The sequence below is a fragment of the Hevea brasiliensis genome, chromosome 9 (genome assembly GCF_030052815.1).
Source record: "Hevea brasiliensis isolate MT/VB/25A 57/8 chromosome 9, ASM3005281v1, whole genome shotgun sequence".
NCBI lineage: Eukaryota > Viridiplantae > Streptophyta > Magnoliopsida > Malpighiales > Euphorbiaceae > Hevea > Hevea brasiliensis.
Genome location: NC_079501.1, coordinates 12303625 through 12323120, shown reverse-complemented (window position 1 = coordinate 12323120; position 19496 = coordinate 12303625). Strand labels below are relative to the sequence as shown.

The 19496-nt window shown below is 32.1% G+C and overlaps 2 protein-coding genes across 2 annotated transcripts; both read left to right on the top strand.

The window, feature by feature from the left end:
- Positions 1-2135: 2135 nt before the first annotated feature.
- On the top strand, positions 2136-4532 carry LOC110653348 (flavonoid 3',5'-hydroxylase 2). Its single transcript, XM_021808940.2, has 2 exons — positions 2136-3086; positions 3762-4532. Exons 1-2 carry the CDS (start codon positions 2190-2192, stop codon positions 4392-4394), a joined length of 1530 nt encoding a protein of 509 aa, XP_021664632.2. The 5' UTR covers positions 2136-2189; the 3' UTR covers positions 4395-4532.
- Positions 4533-16098: 11566 nt separating this feature from the next.
- On the top strand, positions 16099-19365 carry LOC110653350 (calcium-dependent protein kinase 34-like). Its single transcript, XM_021808942.2, has 8 exons — positions 16099-17066; positions 17248-17391; positions 17492-17644; positions 17765-17880; positions 17984-18151; positions 18386-18513; positions 18625-18724; positions 18878-19365. The coding sequence occupies exons 1-8, from the start codon at positions 16367-16369 to the stop codon at positions 18971-18973; spliced, it is 1605 nt and encodes a 534-aa protein (XP_021664634.2). The 5' UTR covers positions 16099-16366; the 3' UTR covers positions 18974-19365.
- The last annotated feature ends 131 nt before the right edge of the window (positions 19366-19496 follow it).

Genomic DNA, 19496 nt, shown 5'->3' with positions numbered 1-19496 from the left:
AATAATTTGATATTATTATATTTTCCTTATAATGAAATGAAAGTATGATATGTAATTAATATAATGTTAGTGTACAAAGTAACATTTAAATATTAATTTAATAAATATAATAATAATTAACATAAGTTTAACAACTAAATTGTCAAATAATTTAAATAAATTAGAAAAATAAATAATAAAAAATAATTTCAATTTATATATAAACACTTAAGTGATTTAAAATTAAAATAAATAAAAATTACAAAATCTAACTAATAAAATAATATGCTTGAATAAAAATTTAAAAGGGACTCAAATATTCTTTTAATTCAAAAGATTTAACTATTTTTTTTTTTAAATAGAGTATCATACCAAAAAATAAAAGATATATCTTGCAAAAAATTAAAAATTTTTATTTTTATTAATAAAGTAAAAAAATTAAAAATAAAAGATATATCATATATAAGAAATCTCAATGAGATAAAATAATCATAACATTATTGTTACAACGGTTAATTAGAATTTATTACAAATAAAATTATTTTATAATAATAATAATAATAATAATAATAACTAAATAATTTAAAAGTAATTGAAATTAAAATAAAGATTTTTAAATATATATATATATAGTTTAAGATAGAAATTAAAGGAAAACTTAAAAAAATAAGACTGATGCGCAGTTTAAAATAGAAATTAAATAATTAAATAATAAAAAAATAAAATATTATTAGAAAACGAAAAATAATATAAGAGACAGCGTGCAAAAAAGTCCGCATACAATTTTGTTTGGATGTGTGGCAAACAGGTACCACCATTCACTTTAGACCACGTATTATAAAAGAAAAAAAAAAAGATAAAAAAGTCATTTTATTAAAATTGTCACGGATTATAATAGGGTATAATAAAATTAATAACATATAATACACACATATATAAAATAATGATAAAAATAATTTAATAAAATTTTTGTTCTCGTACCAATGAAGATATTGAATAATGAAACGACACAGAGCGCAGGCAGGCAGGCCCCTCAGGATGCTGGGCCCCGCAACAGTCATAAAATTTGGCAGCAAATGGTGGATCATCAGGTCGCTGTTCACAGTAGCTTTGTCTTAAACAAACCAACGAGATGGATGAAATTCTAGTCACAAAATCTACATTTCTAAGCAATTCTAGCGTGCATTTTGGAAATAATCATTTGAGCCTATAATTTAGTTATTTGGGTTAAACATATAATGATATCTTTAATTGACTCATAAAGACAAATTTATCTAAACTTAACGGATCTAATAAAATTTTTTCTTACAAATAAAAAAAAAATAAAAAGGATGGTTTATCAATTTAAGCATGTGACTTTTCTCAGGTTGAAATTCTGGTTTCCGTTTCATCACCAAGACCAGTAGATGAATGGAAACACGCGCGTGATGGGAATAGGTCCGTATAGCTAACTTCTTTTTCCTTGTGGTCCTCCCGGCCTGCGAAAATGACTTTTAACAACAACTTTTGTTCATTATGAACATATATATATATATATATATAATTAATAATATCTTATAGTAAAAAATATTTATTAATTATCTTAATTAATTAATTAATGATTATCTTAATTAAGTATTCACTCACGGCTGAACATTATATATGTTAATATATTGGATGATTAATGCAATACAAATAACCGATGAATCATCCAAATGCAATTATGAGACGAATGCACTATATAAGAAATATATATCATAAGATAAACATTTAACTATTAAAATATTAATTTAATATTTACATATTACATATATGATCATAAAAATATATAACTTTTTATAGTTCAGAGTCTCATAATTTAAATCCGATTATCTAGTATAGACTATCCCATATATATATATATATATATATATATATATATATATATTGTAATAACAATTAATCACAGAGCCATTAGGATTTTTTTTTTTTTGGAAAATGGGGAAGAAACTAAAAAACAAACAGAAAACAAAAAAAAGCTTCATATGCTTTATATTATTATTAATTTGGGTGCATTATTAGCAGGCGTCTTCTAGTCTAATCAAGTGGAAGGCCGGAAGCTTAATATCACGTGTCTTAACCTAACCTCTGTCTCTCACATTTCTTACTCTTGCAAATGATATAAATAGATAAATCCCATAGCTCACAAACCAGTATCCATATCCATACACACACTAAAGCACTACTACACCATGGCCCTAGACACACTTCTTCTCCGAGAGCTGGCTGTAGCTTCTGTCCTCTTTTTCATCACTCACATCTTCATTCGTTCTCTTTTAAGAAAATCCTCTCGTCCTCTGCCACCAGGGCCCAAAGGGTGGCCCGTCATCGGTGCCCTTCCCCTCCTAGGGACCATGCCCCATGTCACATTAGCCAAAATGGCAAAAAAATATGGTCCCGTCATGTACCTGAAAATGGGTACCTGTAATATGGTGGTAGCGTCCACTCCTGATGCAGCTCGAGCGTTCCTCAAAACCCTAGACCTCAATTTCTCAAACCGTCCTCCAAATGCAGGGGCTACCCACTTAGCCTATAACGCTCAAGACATGGTTTTTGCAGATTATGGTCCCAGGTGGAAACTATTACGCAAGTTAAGTAACCTTCATATGCTAGGTGGTAAAGCTCTGGAGGACTGGGGTCAGGTTAGGTCTGCTGAGCTAGGTCATATGCTTCGAGCCATGTGTGAAGCTAGCCAAAGAAATGAACCAGTGGTGGTACCGGAAATGTTAACCTATGCCATGGCTAATATGATTGGCCAAATAATTCTTAGCCGTCGGGTGTTTGTGACCAAAGGTTCAGAGTCTAACGAGTTCAAGGACATGGTGGTAGAGCTAATGACCTCTGCAGGATTCTTCAACATTGGTGACTTCATACCTTCAATTGCTTGGATGGATTTGCAAGGGATAGAACGAGGGATGAAGAAATTGCATAAGAAATTTGATGCGTTATTGACAAAAATGATGGAGGATCATATGGCTACCACCCATCTGCGCAAAGGGAAGCCTGACTTTCTTGATGTTGTTATGGCTAATAGAGAAAATTCCGATGGGGAAAGGCTCAGTATCACCAACATTAAAGCTCTTCTTTTGGTATGTATTTTCGTGTGTGTGTATACATATCAACGTGCGTATACGTGATTAAATATTAAATCGCATAAAATAATTAAAAATAACATGGGAAAGTGGACTTGCATGTGAATTTAAATCTTGTTTATTCATGTGGGGACCGGGGAATGTTTGTTTTTTTATAAGGTGCGATGGTGGATCTACCAAATATTTTTTTTATTTAAATCAGTTTTAAATTAAAAAAATTCTAATATTTCTTTCATCTTATAAAAAAAAAAACTTCATTGCAGATTTTGGTACGTTACTGCACTACAGCTGCAGAAAAGTATTTCCTTTTCATTTTAATTAATTATTTTTTTTAAAGTAATTAATTAATTTATTAATCGCTGCTAATGGAGCAGTTGAGTTGTCCAGGTCATGAATCGTGATCTCTTGTCTGGATATTTTTCCAAGAGTTTATAAAATCTTTAATTATTAGCTAATTGACCTTCGATTTTTCCACCGCTAACTAATTAATGACATTAATAAAATAATATTATGTACTACAAATTTTCTATATGATACTAGCTATAGGTAAATTTTTAATTATTATTATTGTTATATTAGCTCTCTTATATCATATTAAACTTATAAATCTTTCCATGATTATATCTATAATATTTCAGTTCTTAGATGATTTTGTTGTTTTCTTTTTGCAAGAATTTATTCACTGCAGGAACTGATACTTCCTCAAGCATCATCGAATGGTCACTCGCTGAAATGATAAAAAACCCTAACATTATGAAACGTGCTCATGATGAAATGGATCAAGTGATCGGCCGGAACCGGCGACTCGAAGAATCGGACATACCAAAGCTTCCATATTTACAAGCCACATGCAAAGAAACATTCAGAAAACACCCATCAACACCCTTAAACCTACCAAGGGTCTCATCCAAAGCATGTGAGGTGAATGGCTACTATATCCCTAAAAATACTAGACTTAGTGTCAACATTTGGGGAATAGGAAGAGACCCCGATGTGTGGGAAAATCCATCAGATTTTACCCCAGAAAGATTTTTGACAGAAAAGAATGCGAAAATTGATCCAAGGGGAAATGATTTTGAGTTGATTCCATTTGGGGCAGGAAGAAGAATTTGTGCAGGGACAAGGATGGGAATCTTACTAGTGGAGTACATATTAGGCTCTTTAGTACACTCTTTCGATTGGAAATTGCCATATGGAGTTAATGAACTTAACATGGATGAGACCTTTGGCCTTGCATTGCAGAAGGCAGTGCCTCTTTCTGCCATGGTTAGCCCTCGGCTGGCACCAACTGCGTATGCTTCCTAAAATGCTTACAAGTCTAGGGGATCGTTGTTCTATGAATATTATATGCTATTATGTTTATCTTTAATTATGTGCTACCCGCTGATCATTTACGTACTTCAATGTATTGCTTTAATAATTAAGTTTTCCGTAATTTTATCATGTCAATTTGCAAGTTCAAGCTATTAATTACAGAATTATATATCATTATTGTTTATAGCTATATATATTGATGTTATAATTATTCATATTCAAAGAGTATAGTATACGTAAGTGAAATTATTGGAAAGGTTGGATCAGGGAAGAAATCAAGTTTGATTATCTTGTATTATATCTGTACGTAGTCCAAGTTCACTGAGCCTTTAAAACTTATTCAATCCCTGTCATTGTTAATAATTTTTAAATATTTCCCGACGTTGAAATATCATTGCTAAACTTAATACGATAATACCTATATATATATATATATATAATAACAATAATTTGACAATGACAATACAATGCCTATGCATGCTGGCATCTGGTGTGTGTTGATTATTATTATTATCACCTAACTTTATCCGCCTTTACAATGTGGAACACATTTAATTGAATTAAATTGAAGGATTATCACCTAATTAATTGACTTTTTTTTTTTTAGATTAGATGTAAATAGGCTTTTGATCTTTTCAAAACTATTTAATCACAAATCTCATAATTGATTGTTAGACTTTTTGTTTTCCAGGCTTTTCACTGACCGGAGAAGAGGATGATGCGTTCTTAATTCTAATCATTGCAATGAAATCATTTGCTTGTAGAAAAAGAAAAACATCATCATAAATTTTATTATTTTTATATACGCTTTTTATAATCACTATTTAAATTCTCTGAAGGATTTTTGTAATGCACCAAAACTAAAATGCTAGAGAGCACTAGACCAAAGAGAACATCATTGGTGGTAGCTAGGGTTGTAAAAAAATTTGCTAAACCTAAAAACTGATCAACCTAAATGAATTTAAATAAATATTGATTAAATAGTTTAAAAATAACTATAAATCAATTTTTTGATTTGAGTTTCGGGTTAATATAGCAAAAGTTTAAATCAAATTCAATGTGTGTGTATACACACACGTAAAAAAACTTTATTTTATTTTTTTATTTTTTTTATTGAATAATATATTTTATATATATAAAAATTCAATAATAATTGAATTATAAAATTCTACATAGTGTTTAAAAAAGTAAAAATCATAAAAATTAAACTCAACCCGTTTAACGTGAGAATTGTATATACATGATTTTGTAATTTAATTTGTTGATTTCGATTTAAATTCTTTTAAAACCAACTTCATCAGTTTGATTTGAGAAAATACAATAAGCCTACCTAAATCGACCTCTCAATCGTTCTACTTTGTAGGTAGAGAAACTTAGGATATGATTTACAGGATGGCAATTCTTTGGCCTAAATCATAGTACGTAGAGGACTACAAATAATGAGAAAAGTCAACCTTATTATGTCCATAGTTTTGTTCGTTTCACGACAATAATGAATAATAAGAGATTTTTGCCCCTCTTAATAAAAGAATGGAAACTGGGTAAGAAATTCAGATGGGTCATATGAATTGAAACATTTAGTGTATTTATCAGGCTGAAAATTGAAACAGTTGTCATATGTTTTTATTATTGTATCCAGTTGTTTTTATTGTCTCAGGCTGTCTGTTTTATGGGTGCTTTTGATTGTTAATTGCTGATGTGTAATTGAGGTCTTTGTGTGTATTTTTAAATTTTTTCACTTACTATTTTAAGTCATTTTTTTAAGTCGATGAGTTAAATTTTTTAGAATAATCTATTGGTTTAATTTTAGTTTGATTTGTTTTGTTAAATTTTTCATGAATTTAATATTAATAAATATATGATTTATCAAAACAAAATTGAAACAGTTGTAAGTATATATATATATATATATATATATATATATATATATATATATATATATATATATATATATATATATAATGACATTTTATTTCTTATTTCATTTTTCATATTTGATCATTTCAACTTGTCATGATATTTATAGATATATAAATGTAAAATTAGTTATTAATAAAAACTTTTTGATAGTAAAATCTTTTACAAATAGCTATATATTATATTTAAATACTAGTATAAGAAAATGACAAATAGTATCTAAGAAGGGAGAAGTAGGGTGAGTTTTTTTCGATTTGAACCGAATAAATAGAACTGAACTATTTTAATTTATTAATTCGATTTGTTTTTTAAGATAATTTGATTTAGTTTTTCATTTTAAAAATTTTGGTTATTTCAATTCGATTTTGTCACACCTTACCCCTCTGTAAGGTATAACATGATCCCGTAGTATACCTAATGAACTACCGAACTTCACCTACCGATAACCCATTAAGTACACTACAAGGGATTTTAAAACAATTTTCTTACTTTTTAAAATTGGTGAGCATTTCTAGCAGGTAATAAAAACATGTAATAGAAGATTAAAAGCTAGTTAAAATTTTTTTTTCTATTTTTATTTTTTGCAAATTCTGAAAAAATTTCAACAGAGTGCCGGCAGTAATTGAGAAAAACAAAAAAATTTTATCTGTAGAAAAGCACTTCCAATTATGCACTTCACCAAATCTCAATCACCAAATCACTCAATCAATACAATCCATCCAATCTCTACAGTTCATAACATTTTCAAAACAGTTAAATAAATTCATTCCCATTGCATTCAAAATAAGTAACTTACATTTACAAATTTAATTTACAGACGTCAGAATCCAAAATATAATATTATTATGCATTGACAGTACAACTGCTCAGTTACAATAATACATATGACTACAAATTTAGTTACATCAACTAATTACAAGGGTATAATTAAATACCCGCACAAAAGTCTCCGGGTAGCCCCCCAATCAGCGGCTCACTCTGCTACTTTTTCCTTGCCTCTATCTGCGACAGCAAAAGGAGTTATCGCTGAGTATGAAAATACTCAGTGGTGCAAAATAAAATGTAATATACGTAATATAAAACATTTATGAACAATTCACAATTCAAAAATTTCACAATCATATTTCACAATTTTTCAAAACTCATTATAGCACAATTTTGGTTAAACAATTTTATAAATATAGTGTTGTCAATCCATACACAACTTAAGTCATGACACAAAATTTTCGATCAATGCCGTATTGTATACCATGACAAAGCAATCTACAACCTCACTAATCAAAATCAATGAGGGAGGTGGCTAGCTAGCTAATGAGTACTCATCCGATCTCGACCTCAACTAGCAAGCCAGAGAAGAAGGAAAATAAACGATCTCAACTCCATAAATGGAGGATGAATAATGTGGTACTGTCATGCTAAGTGTGAACACAAAATCAATTCAAAATAATTTACTCAAATAAATTGGTGAGAAATCTAATCAATTTGCAAAGTCATATTTGCGATCATAAAATGGCAACGCAATTCATAATTAGCACAGAAGTCAAATTTTCAAGAATAAAATATTTGAACAAGAATTATTGTGCACAAACCTGATATGAGTCACCTTTAGGCCTTGACTCAGTCCTTTGTCCCTTCCGGGTCTTTTTCAGCTGAAACACACAATTGACAGTGTTTCAGTACCTTATCTCATAATAAATCCAATAATTAATTCATATATACTCAATTCTAACCCCAATATACTTAAACTAATGCTCTTGAAAATTTTCATTTCGGGTTTACTATTTATGGTACTATTCAAGTCAAAATATTGACTTTCTTATGCCTAATAGGTATGGAAAATCCAATTACACCCACATACCATATTTTGGGTGCCTAATTTGTTGGTTTTGATTGTTTCTTCAAATTTTAGGTCTCCTAGGTCCAATTGCAAATTTTCAGATTTGGTATCCTATATTGCACTATTCCATTGATCAAGTTGCTGTTAAAATTTGACAAAATGTTCTTCATAAAACTTGTTCCTTACTGTCTTAGCTTTAATTCCCTTTTTGAATCACTCTATTTGGTGTTTTGTAGCTCAAGTTATGACCATTTAAACATGGATGGTCGGATTGGTCTAACCTAGATTTCTGGACACCTAATTTGGTTCTGGCAGTTTTGGACTATTAATTTTGGGTGGCAAAATGACTGGGTTATGGATAGAATTTAGGTTGCTGTTCTTCATGAAAGTTGTAGTTCTATGTCATACCTTTCCAGTGCCACAAAAATCAGGTCATTTGGACCTGTATAGCCCAAGTTATGACCAAATGAACAAATACTGTTCATTTAGTCATTTTGGTACAGTGGCAGTGCACTAAACTCGGGTTTGACCTAATTGTTCACTATGTTATGGTCATTTTCTGGGCATGATTTCTAAATGAAAAATGTATCATTATGTGTCTATTTTCATTCCCAATTGGCCTCACACCAATTGGGTTAGTAAATTTTCAGTTTTGGTCCCTGAAAGGGACCTAGGTCAAGCTGCCAGGATATGAACATTAACCAATCCGAATTGAAATCTCATTCTACCAATTCACACACAAGACAAATGGTCCCAATTGACCATTTCTCAACTCAATTAAGGTCAATTGCATCAATTGACCAATTTCCCCAATTTTCAAAATGCCAAGAACTCTAATTACACAATTTTAAAATCTAATGAAATCAAAGTATATATTCATTGTCTACACACATAATTCAACCTAAACAACCATTCAAATGCATCAAATTCATTCAATTCAAACCCCACCTATGGTTGGCCGAATTCTATATTAATCCCTCCATAGTTGTTTTTGTTTAAATTTAAGTGTCAATCTACGTTAAATTAACTTAATACATGTGCATCAAACTAAAATTTCAAATTAAATTGCTTACCTTTACTTTGAACTTCAATCAATCAATTTCTCCTCTCTTTTCTTCTTTCTTTCCTCTTCAATCTCCTTCTCTAGTGTAGATTAGAAGCTTTTTAGAGTTTAGGGTTCAATTGGGAAAGCTAGAATGTAACATCCCTATTTGCATAGCCTAATATATTTCACTATTCCGGTGATCGATGTTAGTCCGGATAATTAAGAGAATTAGAACCACACCTAAGACACCTAGTTAAGCCCTGAACACAAATAATTAGTAATTGTCAATTAGTTAAGTATAAATAAGAAAAACAGAATATAAGAAGTTAAATAAGCCTAGAGTCACAGCGATGGGTGACCTTCTCGGCAAGGATTGCGAAGTCAATTTAAACTCAAATTTCGAACCGTAAAATGTGACGCCGCGGTCCTTAGGACTATTTCGAACACAGTGGAAAAGAAAAAATCACGAAAAAACATTTTTATGCAGGTCAAATAATTAGGTCAGGGATCCGGAAGAAATATTAAATTATTTGCGAACCGGATCGAACCAACGAGGGGCAATTTGGTCAATTGACCCCGAGAGCTGACTCCTGACCTAACTGTCAAATAAAATTAGAGAAAAGAAAATTTTGGAATCGGAAATTAAATTAAAGAACTAATGGAAAAATAAATAGAAAAAAAAATGAAAAAAGTGAAAAGAGATGACATCATGCATGACATCATGTATGATGCCATAAATATTATAATTAATAAATTTAATTAATTTGATTTTTTGGTCTTCCATAAGACTAAAGACATAAAGAAAAGAAAAAGAAAAAAAAAAACAAAAAAGCCATCTTCATCTTGCTACCCCACTCTCTCCCATTCTCACCATTGAAATAACTCCCATGGAAGCTTGATACAAGCTTGATCCCACCCACTTAACCTTATTTTGTCCCCAAATTAATCCATAAAAACTTGTTAACTTCACTTGGGGAAACATTTGAAGAAGAAAAGAAAAGGAAAAAGGGAGTGAAATTGAAGAATTGGAATTCAAGTGAAGGTTAGTAATAAACTCTAATTTATTTCTTTAAATTTCATGCAAATATGCTTTAATAAACTTAGAAATTGAAACAAATCAAAGGAAAACATGGTTGAGGGACCAAATATGAATTTTGCCCAGCCTTAGTTAGGGTTTGAAATGGGTGAATTTGATGCATTTGAATGGTTGCTTAAGTTGAATTAAGTATGTAAACTATAGATAGATGTTTAGAATACATTAGGTTTGAATTTTATGAGTTAGGGTTTTTGGCGCCTAGGGTTTAGGAGGCAAAAATGTGAGAATTGGTCAAATGGTGTATTTGACCTTGTTTGAGATGAAAAATGGTCATTTGTGACCAATTGAGATGTGTTGGAAGTGTTAGAAGTGAGTTTAAATTCGGATTGAAAATGGCCATGCTGCAGGCAGCAGGACCAAGGTCCCTTTGAGGGACAAAAACTGAAAATTTACAAGTCCAATTGGTGTGAGGCCAATTGAGAATGAAAATAAACACAAAATGACACAATTTTCATTCAGGAATCATGCCCAAAAAGTGGCCAAAACCGAGTGAACAAATTGATCAAATCCGGATTTATGCAGTCTGACCTATACAAAAATGACCAAATGAACAGTGTTTATTCATTTGGCCATAACTTGGGCTAAGTAGGTCTAAATGACCTAAAGTTTTACCAGTGGACAGCTGAGATATAGACCTAAAACTTTCATGAAGAACACAAACTCAAATTATTCCCTTAACCAAGTCATTTGACTACTCAAAATTGGTGACTTACAACTGCTAGAACCAGTTTGGTGTCCAGAAATCTGGGTTAAGTCCAATCCAGCAGCCATGATTCAAATGGCTATAACTTGAGCTACAAAACTCCAAATGGAGTGATTCAAAAAGGAGAATAAAGTTAAGACAATAGGAAACATTTTCTATGAAGAAAGTTTTGCCAAATTCTAAAAGAAAAATGACCAATGGAACAGTGCAACATAAGACACCAAAATTGAAAATTTGCAAATCTGCTTAAAAGACTTAGAATTTGAGAAAACAACCAAAACCAACAAATTTAGTAACCAAAATGTGATATGTGAGTGAAGTTGGAATTCCCATACCTATTAAGCATTAGACAGTCAATAAATTGACTTGAATAGTATCATGAATAGTAACCCCGAAATATAAATTTTAAAGAACGTCAAATTTAGCATATTAAAGCTAGGTATAAGTAGATTTGAATTTATTTTTGGAGTTATGATAAATGGTGATACTAAAACACTGTGAAACTATGTGTTTCAGTGGAAAAGAATACCGGGAAAGAACCCGAGATATCGAGTCAAGGCTGAGAGGTGACTCGTATAAGGTTTGTGCACAACTAACTATTTTGTTACTTTTCACTTCTAAATTGATTTGAACAAGTTTATTTTATGATTTATAATTTTGTTATGTTTAGGATTTTAATTTGTTGAATGAAATTGTATAAATTAAATGTAAATTTTCTTATGCATTTAAGGATTTATTGCATGGTTTTGAGAATTGTAAATTTTAAGTTTGATGTGTTGCCAACCTTGTGTATGAATATGCTGATGATTTGTAAACACTTTGTAAATAGAAATTGTTTTGAATATGATTTGAAACCACAGTTGACATGGCAAAATATATTGTGAATTCTCATTAGCTTATCTAGTGAGATATCTCCTCCACTAGATGGAGCGAGTTCCTTCCTCTCTGGCTTGTCAGTTGGGGAAGAGTTTGAATGAGTACTCATATATATTAGCTAGTCTTTGTTCCTCCCTTTTAGCCTCGGTTATTGGGAGAGTGTGAAATGTCGTGGTGTACAACACGGCATTTATTTGAATTTTGGGTCATGGGTTCAACTGTGTGAATTGTTGACAACGCCCTTTAAATTATGCATAGTTTGATAAATTGTGGTTGAAATAAATAATTTGTCAATGATTCAAAATATTTTTGTATTGTTTCGGGATTTAAAAGAAATATAGATAAATAGTTACTATTTGATCAAAATGTTATTCAAATGAATAATTTGCATGAATGAAAATATTGATTTCTGAATGTTATGAATTTTGAAGAATTTAGAAATTTTAAATTTTTATTTGTTATGAATTGTCAAGCATAACTTGTATTAAGATTTAAATTATTAGTTTGTGTACCACTGAGTTCACCACTCAGCGATAGCTTTGTATGCTGTCGCAGGTGAAAAAAAATATAAAGCAGCTGAGCAAGATTACTAAAAGGCATAGTGAGACTATCTTCGGGTATATCATAGGCATACCCTTGTACTTTAGATTTTGATGTAATTCTGTAATTATATGTATTAAATTTACTTTGAGCAGTTGTACGAACTCTTTTGTAATATATTTTTGGATTGTAATTAAATACAAATTATTATAAGGTTATCTTGAGATTTTATGTATTTATAAAGTTTTGCACTACTAAATTTTTTTATGATCCCATGAATATAAATATTAATTTTGTTACCTTAATGAGAGGTTTCAATGTTTGATATAATTTAAACTGTGCATTGAGTTGCTTGTGTTGATTTGTGAAATGAGATTGAATAATAGAGTTGTGATTGAGAAAAATATTGGGAGTGTCTTTATTTTCAGGTTTTGAAGAACTGTTTTCTCAAAATATAGACGGCACTCTGCCGAAATTTTTGTAAAAATTGCGGAGATTTTAAATATCTAAAAATTTGATTTATGTTTGGACTTTAAATAAAGGTTTTTAATATCTGAGAAAATTTTACCCACCAATTTAAAAATGAACGAAAATTGTTTCAAAATCCCTTGTAGTATATTTAATGGATTACCGGTAGGCGAAGTACGGTAATTCATTAGGTGTACTACGGGAGCATGTTACATCTTATGAGGAGTAGGGTGTGACATGTTTTAGTGGTATCAGAGCGAAAGTCATTTATAACTATTCTTATCCTTATGTACTATTGGGTAGTACGTAGCTCTACACAATAAATCTCAAGTCAGTACTGTAATCTACAGCTTACAGCACAAACATCAAGAATATTGCATAGTTACCACGATACATCCCAATAGATCAAACTTCCCTATATCTTATTTCTTTCAAATCCACTAATATCTTAAACTTATTTTGATTATGGTACCCACTGACATCTATCAGCAGTAATACCTTTACCTGCATCTATGGTAGCTATATTACTATAACTTACTTTTAGGTCCTCTGACCATTCTAGTCAACACTTTAACTAATATTCATAACGTTTCTTTATTACATTCGCACCAACTATTCTAATTTTTACTTCCACAACTCTTTTATCTATCAATATTCTATAACTTATTTTCCGTTGGTTTGCGATCATTACCCTTTTTTTTTTCAACCATAAACAATTCTTTAATCGGCAAAGCACGGAGATGGTCTTGGGTTCAAAAAGTAATGATATATAAAATGGGGAAACTAATTACTCGAGGCGCCTTTTGGTGGAATGGCCTGGAGAGTTGGAAGAACTCCAGGGTTAAACGTGCTCGCTTGAGAGAAATCGTAGGATGGGTGACCTCCTGGGAAGTTCTCCACTCTACCTATGGGACAAAACCGTGAGGCTTATGGCCAAAGCGGACAATTCCTCTAGTGGTTGGAGCCAGAGCCGCTCGCGTGTCCTCTTGGGCGATGGTGGGGCAAACCTCAGTGAGGACGCTGAGTCCCGAAAGGGGGGGAGAAAGGTCCCTTTGGCAAATCCCACATCGGCAAAGTACGGAGATGGTCTTGGGTTCAAAAAGTAATGATATATAAAATGGAGGAACTAATCACTATAGGCGCCTTTTGGTGGAATGGCCTGGAGAGTTGGAAGAACTCCAGGGTTAAGCGTGCTCGCTTGAGAGAAATCCTAGGATGGGTGACCTCCTGGGAAGTTCTCCACTCCACCTATGGGACAAAACCGTGAGGCTTATGGCCAAAGCGGACAATTCCTCTAGTGGTTGGAGCCCGATCATTACATAGAATCAAATTATGCAAGCTTGATTCTTTCATCAATGGTGGCCATCAATGGTGGTGAGGGGTGGGCACATTCGGCCGACTGGATAGGGAGAGAGAGTGAATAGTTTTTCTTTTTAATTTTTTGTGTATTTTTATGTCTTTTATACATATTTTAACTTGGTCAAAATTGGTGGGAAAATAAAATTAATTTTGACATCACAAATGATGTCATCCACATGATGCAATAAAGCTTTTTCAATTTCTTTTTCTTTTTCCTTTATTTTTCAATAGCTTCTTTAATTTAATTCTCAATTTGAAATTTTTCGTTTCTCCGATTTTATTGGACAGTTAGGTCAGGAGTCAGCTCTAGAGGCGAATTAACCAAATTGCCCCTCGCTGGTTCAATCCGTTTTCCAAGTTATTCAATATTTCTTCCAGATCCCTGACCTAATTATTTGACCTGCTTAACAATTATTTTCTGTAATTTTCTCTTTTCCACTGTGTTCGCAATAGTTCTTAGGTCCGTGGCGTCACAATTTCCAGTTCGAAATTATGGTTAAGGCTGACTCTCGGCTCATTTAACCTTTTATGTTCCATTTTTCTTATTTATACTTAACTATCTGACAATTACTAATTATTTGTATTCAGGGCTTATTTAGGTGTCTCAGATGTGATTATAATTCTCTTAATTATCTGGACCGACACCGATCATTAGAACAGTAAAATATACTAGGTCATGCAACTAGGGGTGTTACAAATTTGATTTTAAAAAGAAAAAATTAGTTGAATCGAATGTAATTGCTTTATTGATTTCTAAATTGCTTTACTTTTATAGATAATTTATGTCTTATATATATTGTTTAATTTCATTTATTAATAGTTATTAGGTTCAAATTAATATTAAAATCAGATCAAATAACTTAAAGATCGAATATAAATAAATAAAAAATCTATCAAAACATAAAAACTGATTAGTTCAAATTGATTCAAACTAAATTAAAATGGTTTAATTCAATTTTTCATATATTTTAATTTGATTCGATTTTTAAAATATAATAATTTAATTAATTCAATTTTAGTGGTTTAATTCAACTTGGTTTAAATTGAATATTCAGCTCTAATGAGCAGGAAAAAATATAAAATTATGAGGCAAAACAAAAGGAGGTGGAACTCACATTATCCATAAATGATCCACGCTATTAAAAAAAAAAAATTATATAGTTAAATATTAAATTTAGAGAGCTAATTATGGAGACAATACTCGTATACGTAGATAGAAAGATACCCACATTCATAAATTATTGGCTTAATTATTATAATCTAAATTTTCAAGCGTTAATCGAATTCTCTCAAAATTGTGAAATCTCTAATTCTAATAATGGGATACAAGATTTCAAGAACTTTTTTCATAATACAAGATTTAAATTAAATTAAATCTAATTTTGAATTTAAATTAAAATTTTTTATTAAAAAATTAATTATTAAATTTAAACTCCAAATCAAAATCAATGACTTTTTATATTCTAATTCTCTTAACTTTTTGAAATCAAAACCACTAATCCAATTCTAATTTTAGCCCCTCACTAGCTTAGTTGTGTGTATGACTGTATGTTATTAATTGAAAATTAAGGACATATTTTATTAATATATTTCTAGCTTTAAATTGAAATTTAAAATATAATAGCTTTTTTTTAATATATATGAGAATTTAATCACTGACAATTAAATTAAATACAGAATCTTAATAACCAAATCCTTTTCAATACACATACCAAAAGACTGTTATTTTCTTCTTGTTTCTTTATTTTTGATATTTTTCCTGGAAAATTATCTCAACATTGTTCCTTAAAATACCTATTTTTCCCACTAATTTCAAACACAAAACCTAAAGAGACTCATTCAACACAGTTCACATACCATAATCCTAAAATCCCTCGCTATCAATCCTCTTCCCTCTCTTGCACCAAAAATCCAACCTTTTTCCACCTTTTTTTTCTCTAACAATCACTACCTCTCTTTCTCTTTCTCTTTCTATACATGTCCAATTTCTTTCTCTATTCATCTCTTTCCTTAGAGACCACCCTTCAAAGTTCAAAGACCTTTATCTTCCCTCCTTAAGCGGCCACCACCGCGACCGCCGCCACCACCTCTTCTTTGTCTCTCTTTTCCCGTTTTACCACTAATGGGCAATTGTTGCTCTCGTGGGGAATCCGGGGATGCTCCAGAAAATGAAAAGGGAGATCAAACAGTAGACAATAATAATGGCAGTAATAATCCAGGCACTGCTACCAATGAAAACTCCACCACCCCACCATCAAACGCTGCTCCTCCTGAACCGTCAGCTTCTACTAAGCCTGCCAAGGCTGGTCCTATAGGAAATGTCTTAGGGCGGCCAATGGAGGACATAAAATCAGTTTACACCATTGGTAAAGAACTTGGTAGGGGTCAGTTTGGTGTCACCCGTTTGTGTACCCATAAAGTCACAGGCGAGCAATTTGCGTGCAAGACAATAGCCAAAAGGAAGCTTGTGAATAAGGAAGATGTGGAGGATGTTAAGAGGGAGGTTCAGATCATGCACCATCTAACTGGTCAGCCTAATGTTGTTGAACTCAAGGGAGCATTCGAGGATAAACAATCTGTTCATTTGGTGATGGAGTTGTGCGCTGGTGGGGAGCTTTTCGATCGAATAATCGCCAAGGGTCATTACACAGAACGTGCGGCTGCTTCTTTGCTCAGGACTATTGTTCAGATTGTTCACACTTGCCATTCTATGGGAGTCATCCACAGAGATCTCAAGCCTGAGAATTTCCTTTTGCTCAGCAAGGACGAGAACGCTCCCCTCAAGGCTACAGATTTTGGCCTCTCCGTCTTCTACAAGCCAGGTTAATTAATTTTCTTCTATATATTTTATTTACTTGGTTATTTTGATTATTACCAAAAGATAAACTGTGGCATGTTTACCTGGCTAACAGCAGTGATCGAATGCACATATATTACTTCAAGCACAATTATAGTAAATGGGTGATATATAACCAAATTGATATCACTGATTTGATTTCACAGGAGAGGTATTCAAGGACATTGTTGGCAGTGCATATTACATAGCACCTGAAGTGTTGAAGAGGAAATATGGACCAGAAGCAGATATATGGAGTATTGGGGTCATGTTGTATATTCTTCTATGTGGTGTTCCACCATTTTGGGCGGGTAAGATATTCTTTTTTCCTTCTCCAATTTTTAATACATATAACATGGCTAGAATCTGGTTATGTGCAATTCTGAAACTATGGCAAATTTTGGTTGGCAGAATCGGAACATGGGATCTTCAATGCAATTTTACGTGGCCATATTGATTTTACAAGCGATCCATGGCCTTCAATTTCCCCTCAAGCTAAAGATCTTGTTCGGAAAATGCTAAATTCAGACCCCAAACAGAGGTTGACGGCCATCCAGGTTCTAAGTAAGTATAATTTTCTGGCAATTTGACTCTAAACTTTTTTTTTTTTTTTTAAGAATGAAAAAAGAAAAAAAAAAGATTACTGAACAAGTTCTTGATGGACTCTTATTTGGTTTTCTTTAGGTCATCCATGGATCAAGGAGGATGGAGAAGCTCCTGATACTCCTCTTGACAATGCAGTATTGAGTCGACTCAAACAATTCAAAGCAATGAATAAATTCAAGAAAGTTGCTCTAAGGGTATGTATCAATTGACCTATTTAACTGAATTAAGCAAATTAAACATCTATATTTTACACTAAATTGTGCTTATGATCTATCAAATTATCATGAAAATGTGTAGGTTATTGCTGGGTGTCTATCGGAGGAAGAAATTATGGGATTGAAGGAGATGTTCAGGGGCATGGACACCGACAACAGTGGCACTATTACACTTGAGGAGCTGAAGCAAGGACTTGCCAAGCAAGGGACGAGGCTATCAGAATATGAAGTGAAACAACTGATGGAAGCTGTAATAAGTTCTTTCCATTATTTCCATTTGATAGTTGTTTTCTGGTGCATAAGAAATTATTTAAAAAGCCTAAACTTTCACAATGCGAGACGGTCACTGACCCAGACAAGTATATTAGTATAGTTCATTACGATGATAAAAATTCTTGTAAATCTTCAATGGTTTCTTTTTCTTCTATTTCTCATGACCATTCAATGCATTTTCTTTGTTTTCTTGTCCACACTGGAAAAACAGGCTGATGCAGACGGCAATGGAACCATAGACTACGATGAGTTCATCACAGCAACAATGCATATGAATCGAATGGATAGAGAAGAACATCTTTACACAGCCTTCCAACATTTTGATAAAGATAACAGCGGGTAACACCAATAATAACTAAAAAACAAACAACATTTATTTCACTAAATTCTGAATTGTTAGCTCAGAATCATTTATATTTATATATACTTATGCTTGCATTGCATGTGTAGGTATATCACCACTGAAGAGCTAGAGCAAGCACTCCGCGAATTTGGAATGCATGATGGGAGGGACATAAAGGAAATCATTTCCGAAGTTGACTCTGATAATGTAATATTCAAAAGAAAATCAACAACTTCCCATCTTTTCTTTCTGACGAACACATGATTCCTTTCCTGTCTGCAATTACCTGCAAGTGTACCAATTGAACTAATCTTGTGCAGTTGCTAACATGTGACAAATTCTTCCCTGTTTTTTTATCAGGATGGAAGAATCAACTATGATGAATTCGTAGCGATGATGAGAAAAGGAAACCCAGAAGCAAATCCAAAGAAAAGGCGTGATGATGTGTTCGTTTGATTTGTAATGGTGCACTTGGTAGCGGGGGGAAAACAAATGATTACTGTATTGGTGAGCTTGGCATTTCAATTAGGAGGGAAGGTACAATAGAGCACGCACGTGTACTAGAGGCCTGGATGAGAAGGGGTGAAGAAATTGAGTGTTGAAGGGAGGGGATAAACTATTGTTGGTGTTTTAGGGTAGTGAAATTTGATGGGTGTTCTGTTGGCTGCTAGTTCTCTCCCTTTTGTGTGAACCTTGCAATCATTTCCAGAAGAGAACTAGCGCTTAGGAATTTAATGATACTTCCTCGTTGTATGTACGTCTTGTAATCCAATTTAGGAGTACATAACATAAAGGAACTATTGTTGCTGACTTGCTAACATTAAACTAAATCAATTTGGTTCGATTCATGGATTTTGGACTTTCTTTTTTACTTATTTTATTTTTAGGCTTTTTTTTTTCAAATTAGAAGACATGCGGTAACCTAATAAATGGAATATCAAATAAATTGAACTTTTATAGTTTTTAAATCAAACCAGAT